The sequence below is a fragment of the Eutrigla gurnardus genome, assembly GCF_963514095.1.
Source record: "Eutrigla gurnardus genome assembly, chromosome: 11".
NCBI lineage: Eukaryota > Metazoa > Chordata > Actinopteri > Perciformes > Triglidae > Eutrigla > Eutrigla gurnardus.
Window position 1 is genome coordinate 25916322 of NC_139925.1, and position 18201 is coordinate 25934522.

Here is an 18201-nt window from a genome sequence, read left to right on the forward strand (position 1 = left end):
TGAGAAGTGACATGATACTCATCTTTATCCATCCCCCCCATCTAATGGCATTCCTCCACCTAAGTGATCAGTTAGATGGCTGTTTATGTGGACTGGAGATAAAGAACCTCTGGGAGGGAGCTGCAAGTAATGGGTGGGCGGGTGATTAGTATTGTGTACTGTATAGCAACAAGCTAATGGGGGAGGTGTGATGTTTCATCATGCAGTGGAGAATTTATTGATGGTGCTGCTTTATTAAGGTTGGAGCGTTCAGTCAGAAAAATCAATCACTTTGTGACATCAACCCTCTCCATATCAACGTGTTTTTTCTCTACGTGTTAACTCAGAATGACCAACCATCCTTTTACCTTCAATTACATGCCTGAAAATGAGCAAAAAACACTTCTACTCTAAAGAAGATATACCTTATTACATAGTTTTGAATGCTATTTGGAAATTAAGATGAAAAGGCCAAAAAAACTCCTCCTCATTTGCATATTAATATATTTTGGACCAAAAGTATTGAAGCTGTGAATAACATGGCAATCAGAAAACAGAACTAAGATGTTTACTGTGGAAAAACATCTGTTTCTTTAGGAAGGGTGGTTTTCAATAAGGTTCAACTTTGAGGGCATTGGCTAAGTCCCGCCCCTTCCAGTGGACCACCACGAGACCTCACACTAACAACAGGTCTCTCTGTGTGTTGGGTACCAGGAGGTAACGTTACTATAACAACAGGTCTCTCTGTGTGTTGGGTACCAGGATGTAACGTTATACTAACAACAGGTCTCTCTGTGTGTTGGGTACCAGGATGTAACGTTATACTAACAACAGGTCTCTCTGTGTGTTGGGTACCAGGATGTAACGTTACTATAACAACAGGTCTCTCTGTGTGTTGGGTACCAGGATGTAACGTTACTATAACAACAGGTCTCTCTGTCTGTTGGGTACCAGGATGTAACATTACTATAACAACAGGTCTCTCTGTGTGTTGGGTACCAGGATGTTACGTTACTATAGCAACAGGTCTCTCTGTGTGTTGGGTACCAGGATGTAACGTTATACTAACAACAGGTCTCTCTGTGTGTTGGGTACCAGGATGTAACGTTATACTAACAACAGGTCTCTCTGTGTGTTGGGTACCAGGAGGTAACGTTACTATAACAACAGGTCTCTCTGTGTGTTGGGTACCAGGATGTAACGTTACTATAACAACAGGTCTCTCTGTGTGTTGGGTACCAGGATGTAACGTTACTATAACAACAGGTCTCTCTGTGTATTGGGTACCAGGATGTAACGTTACGTTACTATAACAACAGGTCTCTCTGTGTGTTGGGTACCAGGAGGTAACGTTACTATAACAACAGGTCTCTCTGTGTGTCGGGTACCAGGATGTAACGTTACTATAACAACAGGTCTCTCTGTGTGTCGGGTACCAGGATGTAACGTTACTATAACAACAGGTCTCTCTGTGTGTTGGGTACCAGGATGTAACGTTACTATAACAACAGGTCTCTGTGTGTTGGGTACCAGGAGGTAACGTTACTATAACAACAGGTCTCTCTGTGTGTCGGGTACCAGGATGTAACGTTACTATAACAACAGGTCTCTCTGTGTGTTGGGTACCAGGATGTAACGTTACTATAACAACAGGTCTCTCTGTGTGTCGGGTACCAGGATGTAACGTTACTATAACAACAGGTCTCTCTGTGTGTTGGGTACCAGGATGTAACGTTACGTTACTATAACAACAGGTCTCTCTGTGTGTTGGGTACCAGGATGTAACGTTACGTTACTATAACAACAGGTCTCTCTGTGTGTTGGGTACCAGGAGGTAACGTTACTATAACAACAGGTCTCTCTGTGTGTTGGGTACCAGGAGGTAACGTTACGTTACTATAACAACAGGTCTCTCTGTGTGTTGGGTACCAGGAGGTAACGTTACTATAACAACAGGTCTCTCTGTGTGTTGGGTACCAGGATGTAACGTTACTATAACAACAGGTCTCTCTGTGTGTTGGGTACCAGGATGTAACGTTACTATAACAACAGGTCTCTCTGTGTGTTGGGTACCAGGATGTAACGTTACGTTACTATAACAACAGGTCTCTCTGTGTGTTGGGTACCAGGAGGTAACGTTACTATAACAACAGGTCTCTCTGTGTGTCGGGTACCAGGATGTAACGTTACTATAACAACAGGTCTCTCTGTGTGTCGGGTACCAGGATGTAACGTTACTATAACAACAGGTCTCTCTGTGTGTTGGGTACCAGGATGTAACGTTACTATAACAACAGGTCTCTGTGTGTTGGGTACCAGGAGGTAACGTTACTATAACAACAGGTCTCTCTGTGTGTCGGGTACCAGGATGTAACGTTACTATAACAACAGGTCTCTCTGTGTGTTGGGTACCAGGATGTAACGTTACTATAACAACAGGTCTCTCTGTGTGTCGGGTACCAGGATGTAACGTTACTATAACAACAGGTCTCTCTGTGTGTTGGGTACCAGGATGTAACGTTACGTTACTATAACAACAGGTCTCTCTGTGTGTTGGGTACCAGGATGTAACGTTACGTTACTATAACAACAGGTCTCTCTGTGTGTTGGGTACCAGGAGGTAACGTTACTATAACAACAGGTCTCTCTGTGTGTTGGGTACCAGGAGGTAACGTTACTATAACAACAGGTCTCTCTGTGTGTTGGGTACCAGGATGTAAAGTTACTATAACAACAGGTCTCTCTGTGTGTTGGGTACCAGGATGTAACGTTACTATAACAACAGGTCTCTCTGTGTGTTGGGTACCAGGATGTAACGTTACGTTACTATAACAACACGTCTCTCTGTGTGTTGGGTACCAGGATGTAACGTTACTATAGCAACAGGTCTCTCTGTGTGCTGGGTACCAGGATGTAACGTTACTATAACAACAGGTCTCTCTGTGTGTTGGGTACCAGGATGTAACGTTATACTAACAACAGGTCTCTCTGTGTGTTGGGTACCAGGAGGTAACGTTACTATAACAACAGGTCTCTCTGTGTGTCGGTACCTGCTTTTCTCATTACATGTATCATTTATGTCATATGGACTGAATATTTTGTCGTCTGAGGCTTCCCTTTATTCTCCTGTTAAAAGGGTTTTCTCAGGGAGTTTTTCCTATCGAACGGAGGATCCTGGGCCAGAGGATGTCAAACTCTACAGATTGGAAAGCCCTCTGAGGCTAATTTGTAATTTGGCCATATATACTAAAACTGAAAATAAATAATGAATTAAGTTGAAAATATACAGTTGTAAATATGTATTGCTGTTAGCCAGGTGTTCTCAGATGAGAAGGTGAAATAATGTGTCACAGTGTCTGGCAATGAAGTGAGGTATGTGTTTCATACGTACCCTGGTTGGCCTGCCGTAGGCTGGTTGTAGCAGCGTAGACTATCTCAGCTGTCCTCTGGATGTCAGGCACCAGCAGAGTCAAACCCTCCGGCTCTGGATCAGAGCTATCTGCCTTCACCACACCTTTGCTCTTATCTTTCTTTGACCTGAAACACACAGCAAAATGGATTCAGCCACAATGTAACATTGGGGTGCGGTTTGATTTCAGGGATAACATTTTGTTTGAATTATTTAAAAAAGGTAATGCTAACTATTTTCCCCTGAAACACAATTTCCAGAGTATCTTCCGTATATTGATGTATCTCCAGTGAAACAGGATAGGAGGCGGGACATAATGTTGGGGAGAATTTGATTTGATGGTTGAAAAGATTAGCTTACCACCTTCTCTAGCTCTGATTGATTGATGGATGAATGATGTCAAGATATTATTGGTTGAAATTGCTTGGTACTAGCTGATGTAAGCATGCGGCATATTTTGTTTTAAAGGAAGAAAAAAAAATACAAAAAAATATTTTTTTCATTTTTTCTGCATATATTGTTAAATAAGTGCACATGACTGGGATGTGATCTAAAAGGTTTAAAAAGGTAAGACATTGTCGTATTCTTTGGTGATTACACAACACATTAGTTTGGTATAATGCTCCAGACACGAGGGCGAGAGTGAAAGTGGTCCCACAATTAATGATTCCAGGTGGGGGGAGAAGATATGACAGTATGACAAAATAACGGTAGCTGTCACTAAACGTCTCTAGACGTATCAGAAATTAAGTGTGGGTAAAGGACCAAATCAATGAGCAGGATAATTATCCCCCAATACTGGACTAGTATATGAGCTTTGTATACTGCGATACCTTGATTTGTCATTTTTCATTCATTCACTGGATGAACCAAAAACACATTCCTGTTGAGTTCCCATCTACTGTGATGTTATTTTGAACATTATTTTGACAATGAAACAAATATGAATCTCCTTCTCAGCTGGATACCTGTATTTCAGGTTCCCACTCGAACATGTCTGCTTGTTGCAATTTATATTTCCTACAGCAGCTCTTCTTTTTTTTATTAATGTTATTTCTTTGGCCTTTTATTGAGAGAGAGAGCGACAGTGAAAGGGGGAAAAAGATGGGGATGACATTGCAGAAAGGCAGCCAGTCGGGTTCCAACCCTGGGCCGCTGCATACAAAGGGCTCAACATGGCGACCACGTACCAAACTCTTGAGGGTGAGACAAACTAGCGGCTGGGCAGTTTTTATGCAAATGTAGTACTTGGTGACATCACCACTTAATAGAGGAAAATGCAAGAGTTCAATTGAAGCGTTTGAATGAGTTCAGGAGCAGAGTTTTTATGGGGGAGCGGAACTCTCATTGGACCTGGACTTCAGGCTTTAAAACCGAGATCTCTGGCATGCACAGGAACTATGAAACACTCTAAAGATAAGGAAAGAAGAACCATGCTGCCACCGGATGGCTGCTGCAACATTCATGACAGGCATTTTCTGAAAATACTATCGGATATGTCTTTCACTTTTGATATATATGCATATGTAAACCTGATAGAGCTGTGAGTGGAGGAGGTGAGCGAATTACCTGGAGATGGTCTGGTCACGTTATTTTTCGCTGGAATATATATTTTTTAATAATCACACTATAATAAAACAGCGCAACACATTTGCAGACATTCCCTGTCACCTCCAAAAGGAGCTGTGCCCTCGATACCTCACATTCCCAGCGTGTGATCATGGCTATAAATGGAAAGATTCCCACATCATTACAGAGCAGAGGAGAGTGAATGATTAGACTGTAGCCTAATCACTCACTTCTGGAGTGGTTGAGTTACGTCTGGATCAAAGCTTTCAATCAGACATCGATCCTTATCCTTGCCGTCAATTTGAGTTCAAAAGATAAGATAAATGGGAATGTAAAGACCTGAATATTTGAAATGTACAAATCGGAGAAACTAAAAAAAGAGGAGGAAGATTTAATCACCATTAGGTTACGTGGATTCTGAGCATCTCACCTGAGGCGATTGGTGTACGTGTCCACACATGTCTTCATCTTCGCCAGCAGCATCCCCACAGAGGTCTGTCCCTCAGAGTGTTCTTCATCCTCTTCCTCCTCGTCCTGTCCCAGGTCTCCAGAGAGAGGCAGCAGCAGAGGAACCAGGGCCGTGCAGGTGGAAATGGCCCTCAGCAGCTCCAGTAGCGCCCGGTATAAAGGCACATGACGCGCCATATCCAGAACTGCAGGCAGACAAGAGAGACACAGCGTGTTAGATGTATAAAGGATAGAGAAACAACTTTTCTAAAGCAGATTCCCATTGCACTTTTGATATTGGCTGGGTCATGGCTACGAACTGAAAATAATAGACCCTCCATGAAATTAATTATGACGAAAAGAAAATGACAAAAACTGACAGCGTTGCCCATGTTCCATATCATACATCAAATAAAAAAATAAACAAACTAACTGTTGCTATTGTTTTAGGCAGAAAAATGTTTGAAGTGTCATACAGTAGGAATGAATAAGTTAATGAAACAAAGGCAACATGTCCTTATAAGGAGACGAGGAGGTGCAAAAGGGACTGGATGGAAGGCAGAAATTAAAAACTGGTGATATGTCCTGTGTGTGTGTGTGTGTGTGTGTGTGTGTGTGTGAGAGAGAGAGAGAGACCGCCAACGATGTCCTCAGTCATTTCTGTATTTACAAAGCAAACCTGACAGTTCCTCCTTCTCGCCCACCACTGAGCCTGAAATAACATGGATGGCCCTGCAGCCTGAGTCAGCTGGAGACGTATGCTGAAGAGATCTTCATGCTTGGCAGCAAACACTTAAGTAATACTAAAAAACAACACCCTCTTCACAATTTCTAGTTTTCTTTATGATGATCATAAGACTTAAATGTGGAGCATTGTGGCCAAATCTGAAATGATGTATATACAGATGTGATGTCCAGGTAAAGGTCCAGTGACTAATAATAACAAGTGGCAGGCTTGAATTGTAGAGTGATCACAAATATTTAAGGACCAACTCCAAATGATCTCAATGGTTTGTTTTTGTTTTGGGTTTTTTTGATCACATTGGAAGAACCAATTCAGATAGTTATCATTTTAGTGCTACACACCGATTTTAACAATAGATATGAAACATCGATCACATTATGTGGGTGTTTGTCTGTGTTAAAGAAGATCTGGGTTCCTCATCCTGGTACAGTGGGTGCTGGGTTCCTCCTGGTACAGTGGGTGCTGGGTTCATCCTGGTACAGTGGGTCCTGGGTTCCTCATCCTGGTACAGTGGGTCCTGGGTTCCTCCTGTTACAGTGGGTCCTGGGTTCCTCCTGTTACAGTGGGTCCTGGGTTCCTCCTGGTACAGTGGGTCCTGGGTTCCTCCTGTTACAGTGGGTCCTGGGTTCCTCCTGTTACAGTGGGTCCTGGGTTCCTCCTGTTACAGTGGGTCCTGGGTTCCTCCTGGTACAGTGGGTCCTGGGTTCCTCCTGTTACAGTGGGTCCTGGGTTCCTCCTGTTACAGTGGGTCCTGGGTTCCTCCTCGTGCAGGACTAGCCTAGGCTCTGGTTGACTAGTCCTCATGTTCCCCTGACCTCCATCCAACTGAGCACCTATGGGACGTTGTGTATTGGTCCATCCGACAACGCCATGTACCACCACAGACTGTTCAGGAGCTCACTGATGCCCTGATCCAGGTCTGGGAGGAGATCCCCCAGGACACCATCCTCTGACTCATCAGGAGCCCAGACCTTGTCTGGTGTTCATACAGGGAGGCGGGGCCAAACATACTGCTGGGTCACATTATGACTAATGTCAGGACAGCTGAGTCATTTGCCATTTTTCGAAAAAGGCTCAAGACTCACCTGTTCAGACTTCACCTAGCATGTAAATTATGAGTTGCTTTGATGAAGTTTGATCAGTTAAGATTTTCAACTTGAATAATTGGTTAATCAAGATCTGATGTGTTTTAAGTGTTCCCTTTATGAGCAGTGTATTTACATATAACATAAAACATATATATATACATTATATTGGAAATGGCCCCAAAAAGCCACTATCTGTCGGGCTCCAGTTGGTTTGTGTGAATGCTCAAACAAAATGAGAAAAAACACGCTTGCAGACTCCCTGTTGGGTTAACTTTCAGCCCTTGTTTGACATTTGGCTCCCAGCAGCACTTAAACAGAAGCCAATCAAACACAAGGGTCTGTTGGGACAGTGAAGTAAGCATCAGCAGGCTGACCATGTAAGCCAGATCATCTTCTGAGAGGCTGTGTGCTGTGTGTGGAGGTACTTGTGAGTCAATGTGCTTGCCTTGAAGTGCCTCTAAATAAAACAGCTCTTGTTTTCAGCTCACAGACTGTTTAACATTTATATTGAAATTCCCAGCTCCCTACTGTCCTTATCCCAGCATCTGTAACAACACTGACCTCCCATGGCTTTAATCTGCTCTCAAATCCTGTAACCGGTGTGTCTGCTTGGCAGCAAGCAGGGAATCTCAATCCCTTCTACAGCTATATTGTTACTCGGAGCGTTTTTGAGCAATTCATCAGAATTCCTCCTCCTGCTTGGTGTCAATGTCACACTGTTTTCCCCCCTGTGTAAAATGCTTAACAGACTCTAATGAAAGAGAAAAGAATAAAATGTAAAAGGCTGCACATCAAAAAACTATTTTCAGATGCAGGCCTTTATTGAACAAATGGGTAATAAACAAGAACAAATAATATCTCCAATTTCCTAATTTTTCAGACATTGGAAAACTTCAGCTGTAGCAAAATGTATGAAGGAAAGAGAGGTGGGGCAACATGAAGTTCACTATGTGACTGATTGAAGGAGCATGGGGAGGAGACAGAGAGCACCCAGCCAGAGTGCTGGAGTCGGCTGCCACTCAAATACAGACTGGATGGACGATGTTTCCCTGATGCTCTGTCTTTAATGCAATGATGCAGGTCGTTTTGTTGCTAATGTTCACATTCCTTCTGATACAATGCCATGTTTGTCTTGTGTAGAATCAATGCACTAGGCTGCGGCTGCAGTTTGTTGTGCAGCTCTGTGTTGCAGAATGAGAATAAATGATCCTTGAATGTGAGCTGGCTTTCCCTGCCCTTTCCATGAGCTTCAACAAACGTGATCACCAGCTGGAAGCCTGAGCAGGGAAACATAGAGAGTGAGGAGGAGCCACAGGACAAGCAGCCCAGAGAGGCTGGACATCCATCACAGCTATGACCATCTTGGTAGCGCTGACCTGCAGTCAGCGCAGAGCGACGAGCCTCCGCTCCCTGTGATTTAGGGCCTTCTGGGGGCCGTACGGAGATGGGTGCTGCAAGTAGCCATGCTGATGCCCAGGCTGATTCATAGTTAAGGGAGGGCCCTACACCTGAACACGAGTGCCTGTGATGAGTTAGCGTGGCACATGGAAGGGCTGCTTGAAATAAAGGCACTACTGTCGGATTCTAATGTCTCCCTGTTCGCCCCTGTAGCTTCACCTTGGGGCCAATCAGCTGCCTCGGCAAACTAGTGTCAGGACGATGCGTTTAAATGAGAAATCATCCAGAAATACATACAACCACTCTATCTATAGAAAATAAAATATGTTTACACACACACACACACACACTCTTCTGCATCATGACAAATAAACACAATAAACTGAAGAAAACATTCTTACACCTAAATGTACAACTTGAGAATTGAAGTTTCTCTTCTACACACAGCTCTGAAAGTCTCCAGCAGTGGGTGTTTACTCTGGGCAGCTCAGGTTGGGAAGTATCCCTGGCAGCTATGTCCTCCCCACTGCAGCAGCAGCAGCAGCAGCAGAGCGACTTCATATCTGACAAAGCCATAACACTGTACAATGTACACTCATCAATAATATCCCTTGCATTCAGGCCATTTTCACTGGTGGAAACTAGAGATGTTCCGATACCATTTTCCCCCTCCCGATTCCGATTCAAACTGCCGACATGATGCGCTAACATTAGCTCCTTTTAACAGGTGTCACGTGATCAATTCTTCTTCGCCCCTCTAAAACAGCAGCTGCCGACGGCAGCACAGCGCAACTGTTTTATGAGCGGCGAAGAAGAACTGTGTCAAAGCTAATGGAGCTAACAAGTAAATAAATTCCTATTTCTAATCAATTATGTGGTATCGGATCGGTGCCTGGATTTTCGGCAGTATCGGAGGCATTTCCGATACTGGTATCGGAACAACTATGGTGGAAACATACATTTTCCTTTCAAAAAAATCTTTCTGTAAAACTGCTCTGTCTTTGATTATTCAATGTTGACAATGAGAGTATAAGCTGAGGAGAATACATCGTAGTTCAAACCTGCAAGTAGCATTAAAAAAATATCAACCACAGAAAATCCTGCACAGACATCAAACACCAAACAGAGACATTCTAATTAACACCCAAACCCTGTCATCTGCTCACAACTCCAGTCTGACTTTTCATCCAATTTAATGCCCATTCTGCCCTGCAGTGCCTCGTGAAGATGCAAAGATTCCTGTAATTACAGCTGACAGACTGACACTTGGTATTTTACTGGGGCTGGAAGAAGAGATCTTGTTTAGAAATAGACACCTCTGTGCTGTTAATTAAGAAGTGAGGGAACATTTGAAAACAAGTATGCATGTCTATGTTTGAGGGGAAAAAAATAAATAAATCGCAGCCAAATTTAGACGGCAGATTTTCAATTTATGTTCCAAAAGCCCACACTGAATGAGATTCCTTCAGCTGAATGGATACAATGTAAAACAGTCGGGCTCAGATGAAGCTTTTCTTCCTCCAAGTGGAACAACACTAATCATTTCAGAGTAGCTCATAACTCAGCTCCTGGGACCGCGGCCCATTTCTAATGAGGCTAGCAGAGATGCATGCAGCCGCGCTAGTGGAGAATGAGCACACTTGATAATCGCCCTTAATTGGCTGCTACGTTTGTGCGTGAGGTAGTCTACTGATAAAAAGTTGTTCATGGAGCATGTCAACGTTTCCTAATACACTGCTGAATGTACATGAGCTATTACATGTGTGAAGGAAATACCTATTTCATGTATTTCTGTGGGCAAACGGCTGTCCTCGGCCATAGGTGTGATGTAGGATACAACTAGGACCCTTTGATCAAACAACGTCTGGAGACACCTGGAGTGGGGGCTGCAGGATGCCAGACCTGGATGTTAATTCAAATGCATTATAACTGCCGTGAGAACCCGTGACTCTTCAGTCATTCCAGTGTCACGCTGTGGATGCCTCATGCATGCATTAAAGATCTTCAGAGGTTCGGATATTACGTCTACTGGTATTTCATTGCCAAACTCTCACCTACACTAGACTAAACTGATATGTCAGCTGCAACGACACATGCCAAATTATCATGTCAACATGGAAAACCGGTTCTGAAATGAGTGAGTGGTCAAAACAAATGAATAGAAAAATGATGAATGCAGGTTCAAGACAACAACCTAGTTCTCAGTATTTCTTATTAAATACTAATTGAAATGAAATATCCCAGTAATAACATAGCCAACCCAGTGCTGCCAGAACAAACCCAGTGAGAGAACACAGTCTTCCACATGCTCACTTGTTTACAGCAACGGTCAGTGAAAGCAACGGTAGAGAACATCCAGCGAGGCACCGCCGGGTCTCAACTCCTGGTGGACAGGAGAGCGGGTGTGCGTGGGCCGGTGCTGCTACAAGGCATGGGTGTGTGTTGCCTCCCCAGAGGGAAGAAGGCGCTGAGCGTGCGGGTCACACCGAGTGGGTGGCTAACACTCTGACTCAAGCTCATGGCCGGACAGTGTCAGGTCTTCCTGACCCCTCCAGGGCAACGGAGCCGAGGAGAGGGGAGCTGAAATAGGAAGACTGTGACATGTCTCCGCCAACACACAGCCTGCCTCAGTGGACGCTGGAGATAATGCGCATCAAAGCCAGACTATGTGGAACAACCAGAAAAAAGTGGCCTGAAGCTCTGTGTCATTTCAAAGGACCGAAGGAACAGTGCATTTGCTGCATTTTGGAGCACAAAGAATCCCTCTATAAACCAAGCTACTCGTGTAATTTAGTTTGGAGTTGACATATTCTGTGTGGACATCTTAACTGGGTAAGGATAAGCAGAAAAATCTGGCTCACTTCTTTTTGAAAGTAGTAACTGTGACCCAGAAAAACCAGACTCCTGTCATTTGAGGTTTTAATTATCATCTGCAGAAAATGTTTCTGTGAAAGGCTCTGGGTTCTCGTGTTTTGATGAGAAACATTTCTATTTTAACCATCAACCATAACATTTGAGTTGAGTAGAAGCAGATTTCTCTTTAAGATGAGGAGAAAGAATTCTTACTTTACTGGGAATCATAATTTAGTTGGAAAAGTTGGGCTGTCAACTCGTTGCCCATATTGGAGGCGTTACTCAGCTTTGCAGACTAGCAGAGAATATCGGCAATTTGTTGGTTGGACTCTCATGGTGAAAACACTAGTGATTCAGCAGATAGTGGTGCACGGTACACACTAGATATGTATGGTAATACACTGCCCTTAAAAACAGGACGATATGTTGTATTAGCAGCGGTACTTTAAGTGTGACGTGTTTTAATCAGAGTTGATGTGTGAGCAGCTCTGCTGGAGGACTGAATGGATCCACAAGAGGACAGTTTGAACATCAAGTCCAGGTCCAGGATTTAGTGAGCAGAGCTAACTAGAAGGATGGAGGCAACAAAGGAAGTTCAAATATTAAAGCAGGACACCGACCGGTCGCTCTGAGTGTCTGGATCAGCAGAACTCTATTCAATAAACAAGCAAAATTACAATGTGGCTCTAATTACTGACCAAATGTTCTGATAAAATGAGACTCAGCATCTTGTTTTAATCTCTCCATGCGTCTCCTGTAACTCATCCAACACATAATCCACCAAAGAGCCGTGTTGAAGTCTTATTTTACTGTGTTCCTCGGTAACGCTCACTTCACAAACACCACTTCAACTCAACCAGAGCTTTCTACACCTACTGTGGGGTCTTCCTGCTTTTAGCAGCTTTCCCTCATCAACTTCTACAGAACTTCATCTGAATTTATTATCATTTTGTCCTGGAAGCCTCTCTGTCTCCCTGCTGAAGCTGTAGTGCTGTTACTGATACACCAAGAACAGTGTGTGTGATCAGAGTGTACACATCAACAGGTGAGCAGCTTAACATGAGCGTTCAGTCCAAATGGCAGCGGGGGTGGGGTGTAAATGCAGCCAGGAGGAGATTTATCAAACATCCAGCTGCTGAAGGCTCATCACTTCTTCACCTGGTCTCCACCCTCAACGAGCACGTACTGAAAGATGATGGAGTAGTGAGGATGGGAGTGCGGGGGAAAGATGATCATTGCAACATCATTGTCTGACCTCCTACAATTCAGCTGCATCGCTCCATGACCCCGAGGTCAAGGTAACGACAACACTGAACATTGAACTATTGATCTGCCGGCTGATATTGAAAGGCAGAGGTAGGCCTGAAGGTGTTAAGCTGACGGAGTCAGATGAACGGTGCCAACCGATGTTTAACTGATGGTACCAGCTCAAGGTCATCCAATCCATTTCTGATCTATTCATGGTTGATTCCCGAGCCACAAGCACAGACCATCTCTTACATGGCCGCTCCAAAACCATCAGGAAAATAATGGTCCAGGTCCTATGGTTAGGCATGGGACAAAATGTTCATTTTATATACCGAATATACTGGCTTATATAATTGGGATTCATGATATTATCCTGATAATCATGAAAACGATATAATAAAACATGTTTTACTGCATCACAGAAAGGATTTTAAAGTTAACTTTCTTCTCAGTGAATAACAAACAATCTTAAATAAGGCAATCATAAATCAAAACTAAAGGAAATGGATCTATCATGATCCTGAGCTTGGCCACTCTTTCAATTCACGATTATCTCGATAATAGAAAAATTAACCCCATCAACTTTGGTTTTCTTCACCTTTTCTGATCCAATCTGAAGGTCTTAAATTTCCTCATGCTTGAAGGAAGCATTGCACCTTCACCTTCATGGTACAACACCCACTTATTATTTTCACTTTCATTTGTTGCCTCCATCCTTCTAGTTAGTTCTGCTCACTAAATCCTGGACCTGGACTTGATGTTCTGACTGCTGCAATGCTAAAACCTGTGGATCCATTCAGTCCTCCAGCAGAGCTGCTCACACATCAACTCTGATTAAAACACTGTCACACTTAAAGTACCGCTGCTAATACAACAGAGCATCCTACCGAGTTTGATAGCAGGGTATCACCACACTTATCTGGTATCTGTGTACCTTGCAACACTAATGGAGATTAAGACATAAAGGGTATTAAAGCAAATCAAGCATGAACAGATGGTTTCGCTGGCTCAGTTAATTCATTCTTAACCCCGCTTAAGTCAGTAGGAATTTTAAGGTCTGTTTATTAAGCTCTTATGAAGTCAACATCCAAACAATAGTTGTGATACCTGCCAGCAGGCAGCTTTTGGCTGATGGAGAACATCTGATGTCCACCTGAACAGAACTAAAACAGGATGATGTGAGGGAGCAAGACAGGAGGAGTGAGTCATGCTCGGAGAGATGAGCTGACTGGATCAGAAGCCTGATGACATACTTTTAAGAGTCCAGCTGCACAGACCTGTGTCCCAGTACAGACAGGGGGAGACATGGGGAAGGAACGGGCCGTCTTATTCCTCCCTGTCCTATCCACGTCTTAAAGAAAATGACGGCCAGTCTCTACTAAAAATAACGGCTGTGGGGTTTTTAGGAATCAAGCACACAATGAACCAGTCCCCTTTTAAAGAAATGAACAAGACAAAAAAGATCATCATCATTCATAACAATAACATCAAAATTGAAACTATGAAATAACCCGGTACGACATGGAGGCTCATTTCATTTCATTTTCAGCATGGAGCAGGTAGAAGTAAGTACGTATACTCGGTGGTGACGTAGATAGCGGTAGCTTTCACAAAGCAGAGAAGCAGAAGGTTGTATGATTAGGAAATAAACGGGGAAGTGTGTTTGTGGAGACTAAAGGCAAAAGAAGTGCAGAGACAAACCAGCAGGTCTGCTTCAGAAGCCACTCTATGGAGATACATATCTAACTGCGCACACAGACCCCCACATCTTTCCACTGCCTCTCTCTTTGTCTTCCACCAAACCTCAACCATCCTTTATTTTCCTGCCGCCTATTGTTGCCCCCCCCCCCCCCCCATCCTCCCCCTCCCCTCTCCACAGGTCTTCCAGAATAACAGCAGCTGATGATGGGCTCGACTGAACTCAGAGCAGAGTGAGGGCTGATTTCGCCTCCTTTCTTTTGGCTTTTTCCCTCTGGTTGTTTTTGTGTTGCTGAGGTGGTAGCAGCATGTGTGTGCGCTCCACCAGCCCCCACAGCAGTGGGAGAGGAGGAGACAACAGTAAGCGTGAGCAATGTCCTTTCCCCCTCCCTTCTCCTCCCTCCCATTCTCATTCTCATGCTCCTTCTCCTTCATTGCCACAGCCATCAGAATCCGTCCTCCCTCTCTCGCCATCATTCTGCTTGGTTATGCAATGCACATTCCTCCCACGGAGACTAACTGGTGCTGGAGACCTACCGTAACACTGCTGTCACTGGCAGTAGATGCACTTCCATATTGCCATAGCGACTGTCTGGCGCTCCGGCTGCCTCTGCCTCTCTACAGACGACTGCTCCGTGGGATTTTACCGCCTTTCCTCCTCTTCTGGAATATCACCTGCCAGACTCCTCTAATTCAGGGACGTGCCCATTCCTACCTAGCTCAGCAGAGGCTGGGTGTCACCGAGACCATCAGCTGATCCTACATGCACAGCGTTGGCATGGTTGGAACGGGCGCTTCAGTGATGGGGAGGAGGCGTTTTTGAAAGGCATTAATTGCACTGTTTCCCCAGAGGAGTCAGGAGCAACGGAAAGGGACGCCACAGACCGAGGGGGTGTGTAGACTTACTGATAAGCTGGGGAAGGAGGTGGAGGAGGCGTGTGGAGGAGTTGAGGCAAAGCTGTGACGGGGAACTCAAGAGAGGGAGAGCAGACAGAGGATGAGAGGAACGGTGGGGAGACGGGAGGGGGCAAACGGGGAGAGGGTATCTCCTCGCCCCCACAAACCAGGCTGCTAGCGTTTTAGCAGCCGATCAAAAAAAAAAAAAAAAACAGACCGCAAAGATATTGTGAGGGGGAACTTAATTAAGAGGGAAGTTGGGGGGTGGGGGGGTTGCTGAGGAGAAGTGACACGAGAAGGTTTTCACTGGAAGCGCTGCTGAGCACGGCAAAGTCATCACGCCACTACTACCTTCTATCCCTCCCCGTCACTTTGTCCGTCGCTGGCAGGCTCTGGGACTGTGGCTCCAGAGACAGTCTCCCCCGTCTCTCCACATGTAGCATGCCTTTCAAGCCACGGTTCTCCAGTAAGGATCCAAGCAGAATGCTGGATGATGTTGTCTTACACCTTAGACGCCTTAGGGTAAGCCACCTTTCCTCTATACACTTGTTTTTTTATTTGTCTGTCATTTCCTTATCCCTTGAATGGCTTTAGTGACACACTTTATGCTGCATGTTGACATGAGAGTTGAAAGCAGCGTTTGTAGTTCTGTTCACCTATGAGCCAAGAATGATGCTGTTTACCTTTTCTTTCACACATTTCTCTCGGCGACGCCACCGTCTCCAGCTCCTTGCCCTCACCTTTCAAGACTCCTCTGTAGGGATGGTGGGATTATACTCCCAATAATAACAACTTACAAGGACCTGGGGGTGCTTAATCATTAACGGCATGTGAAAAGACGTGGGCGGGGGCGAGGGGGCTTTAAATGGCAGCATTAAATCATGCTTATTTTGACATGGGAAACGGCATTGGGCGTTACTGGTGGCAATTTCACAGTTTCATTGCAGATAATCCAAGGATGAGGCTGAGCATGAGGTCGTTGTTGTCAGAGAGCTCGGCTTCAAGCTGTGGCAGGTCATAAACACCGATGTTCACAACTAATCTCCTCTTCGCCCTGCATGGCCATTGTTTTGTTCGATTAACGATTGCTTTGTCCTGCTGGGAGGATTATGTTGGCAGGGCTGCCTCAACCCAGAGCTGTTTGGGACTGGTGTTTGTGCAAACAATGGTAGATTAGCAGAAGGAGGAGGACTAAAGAAGCAATGCTAAGCCTTGAAAGCAGCAAGCTAATTCAGACCAAGTTCTGTTGTTGCTTTCTTTGCATGTGCTACAACTTTTGACCCTGTCTCCATACTTCCCTTCTATTCCAGATAAGTGTCCCCTTGCCAGGCTAGGTGAGCATCAGGATCATGGGCACCACAGTCATCACCCTCGAGGATGTGCAGGCACTGGAGGTCAAGGAGGAGCAGGAGGAGTCCATCTTGGCCATGTTGGGCATCATTGGCACGTTCCTTAACCTCTTTGTAATTGTTTTTGTTTACGTCTACACCACACTGTGAAGTGCTGAAGCAAAAGATAGAGGACTTAAAAAAACCTACCATTCAATAAACAACAACAAAACTTTAACAAGAAGGGAGGGGTGAGCAGTCGGCAAGGAAAGTGAAACGTTTGACATGAACGTCTCCCCCGGAGAGAGGAGGAGGAAAGTGGGCAGACTGGATAAGCCTGGAGAGCAAGAAGCCATATTACCAAGCCACAGCCATGAGCCAGGGAGATAACAGCGGGCTGGAAGACATGGGAGGAGCGGGGCTAAGCAGAGCCAGATGGACACCAGCGAGCCCCAGCCATGACTGACCCCCCTGTGGCCTGATAGGAAATACAAACGTCCACTTGATCTCATGACTTCACTGCTGGACTCATGAGCCGAACAAGACAGCGCTGATGCTAGTGAGCAACATGTCTAAAAGCAGAGAGAGAACCAAGAACAATGGTTGTAAGTTTCTCTGGAGACACCGCCGGCCACCGTATCCCATCAGTCTTCAGGGCCCCTTCCCCAGAAAGCCCACTGGCTGAGTTCTGCTGCGCTGTCATCTCCTGAATCACTCGCCGTCTCAGCCCACAAATAATAACCACCAACAGTAAACACATTACACTGAGGAAAAACACATGCAAGAACTTTAACATCATGCTGAGGATCAACTTCTAAAAATGTTACTGGCTTGAAAAATGAAAAGGGGAATATTTATATATATATATATATATATATATATATATATATAGAAAGCAGGTCTGTTCCATCAACCAGAAATGAAAGATCACCTTCTCATTAAACCATGTAGCTGATTTACATGTTAAATGGAACTGGGCCTATCTTCTTTCTTTCCCTGTATCTCTGTCCACATTTTAAAGTTGGTGAGTGGGAAGGGGTTGATTTGTTTGTTCATGTTGATTTCAGAGTAGCATCAACAATCCTTTTCCTCTGTCAAAAAGCCTTTTTATAACTATTTGCATTAAGTCCAGATGTATTGTGCAATAGGGGACATTTGAACAATAAACATCGGAGCATATCAATAAAGTTAGCCTCAAGCCTTATCTGTGAGGAACCCAGCAGTGTGTGTGTGTGTGAGAGAGAGAGAGAGAGAGAGAGAGAGAGTGTGTGAGAATAATCACAGGGGTTATTTAACTAAGAGCTTTCATGTGACTGGGATATAAATACTTTGGTTTCTCAAAAACCAACTGGGAATCAAAGGGCATCTTTACGGTTGCATGTTTGTTATCTCATAAAAAACATTTATTTTTATAATTGGTAGGACTGAGTATAGTTTCAAAGTTTTTAATACCACAATGCTACTTTTTCCCCCCAATGCTTTGAATGAAAATCTCCTAGCCTAATTAGTAGACCAACTAGGGGTCTACATGACTACAGCTAA

The 18201-nt window shown here is 44.4% G+C and overlaps 1 protein-coding gene across 6 annotated transcripts in view; it reads right to left on the bottom strand.

Annotated features, from left to right (window-relative positions):
* birc6 (baculoviral IAP repeat containing 6) overlaps window positions 1-18201 on the bottom strand; it is a 138795-nt gene that overhangs the window by 32139 nt on the left and 88455 nt on the right. For all 6 annotated transcript variants that reach the window (XM_084021581.1, XM_084021580.1, XM_084021584.1 and 3 more), the window contains exons 65-66: window positions 5388-5610; window positions 3371-3516 (exon numbers count right to left, since the gene is read on the bottom strand). In XM_084021581.1, coding sequence (XP_083877707.1) covers window positions 3371-3516; window positions 5388-5610 — 369 coding nt within the window. The remainder of the gene's footprint in view (window positions 1-3370; window positions 3517-5387; window positions 5611-18201) is intronic.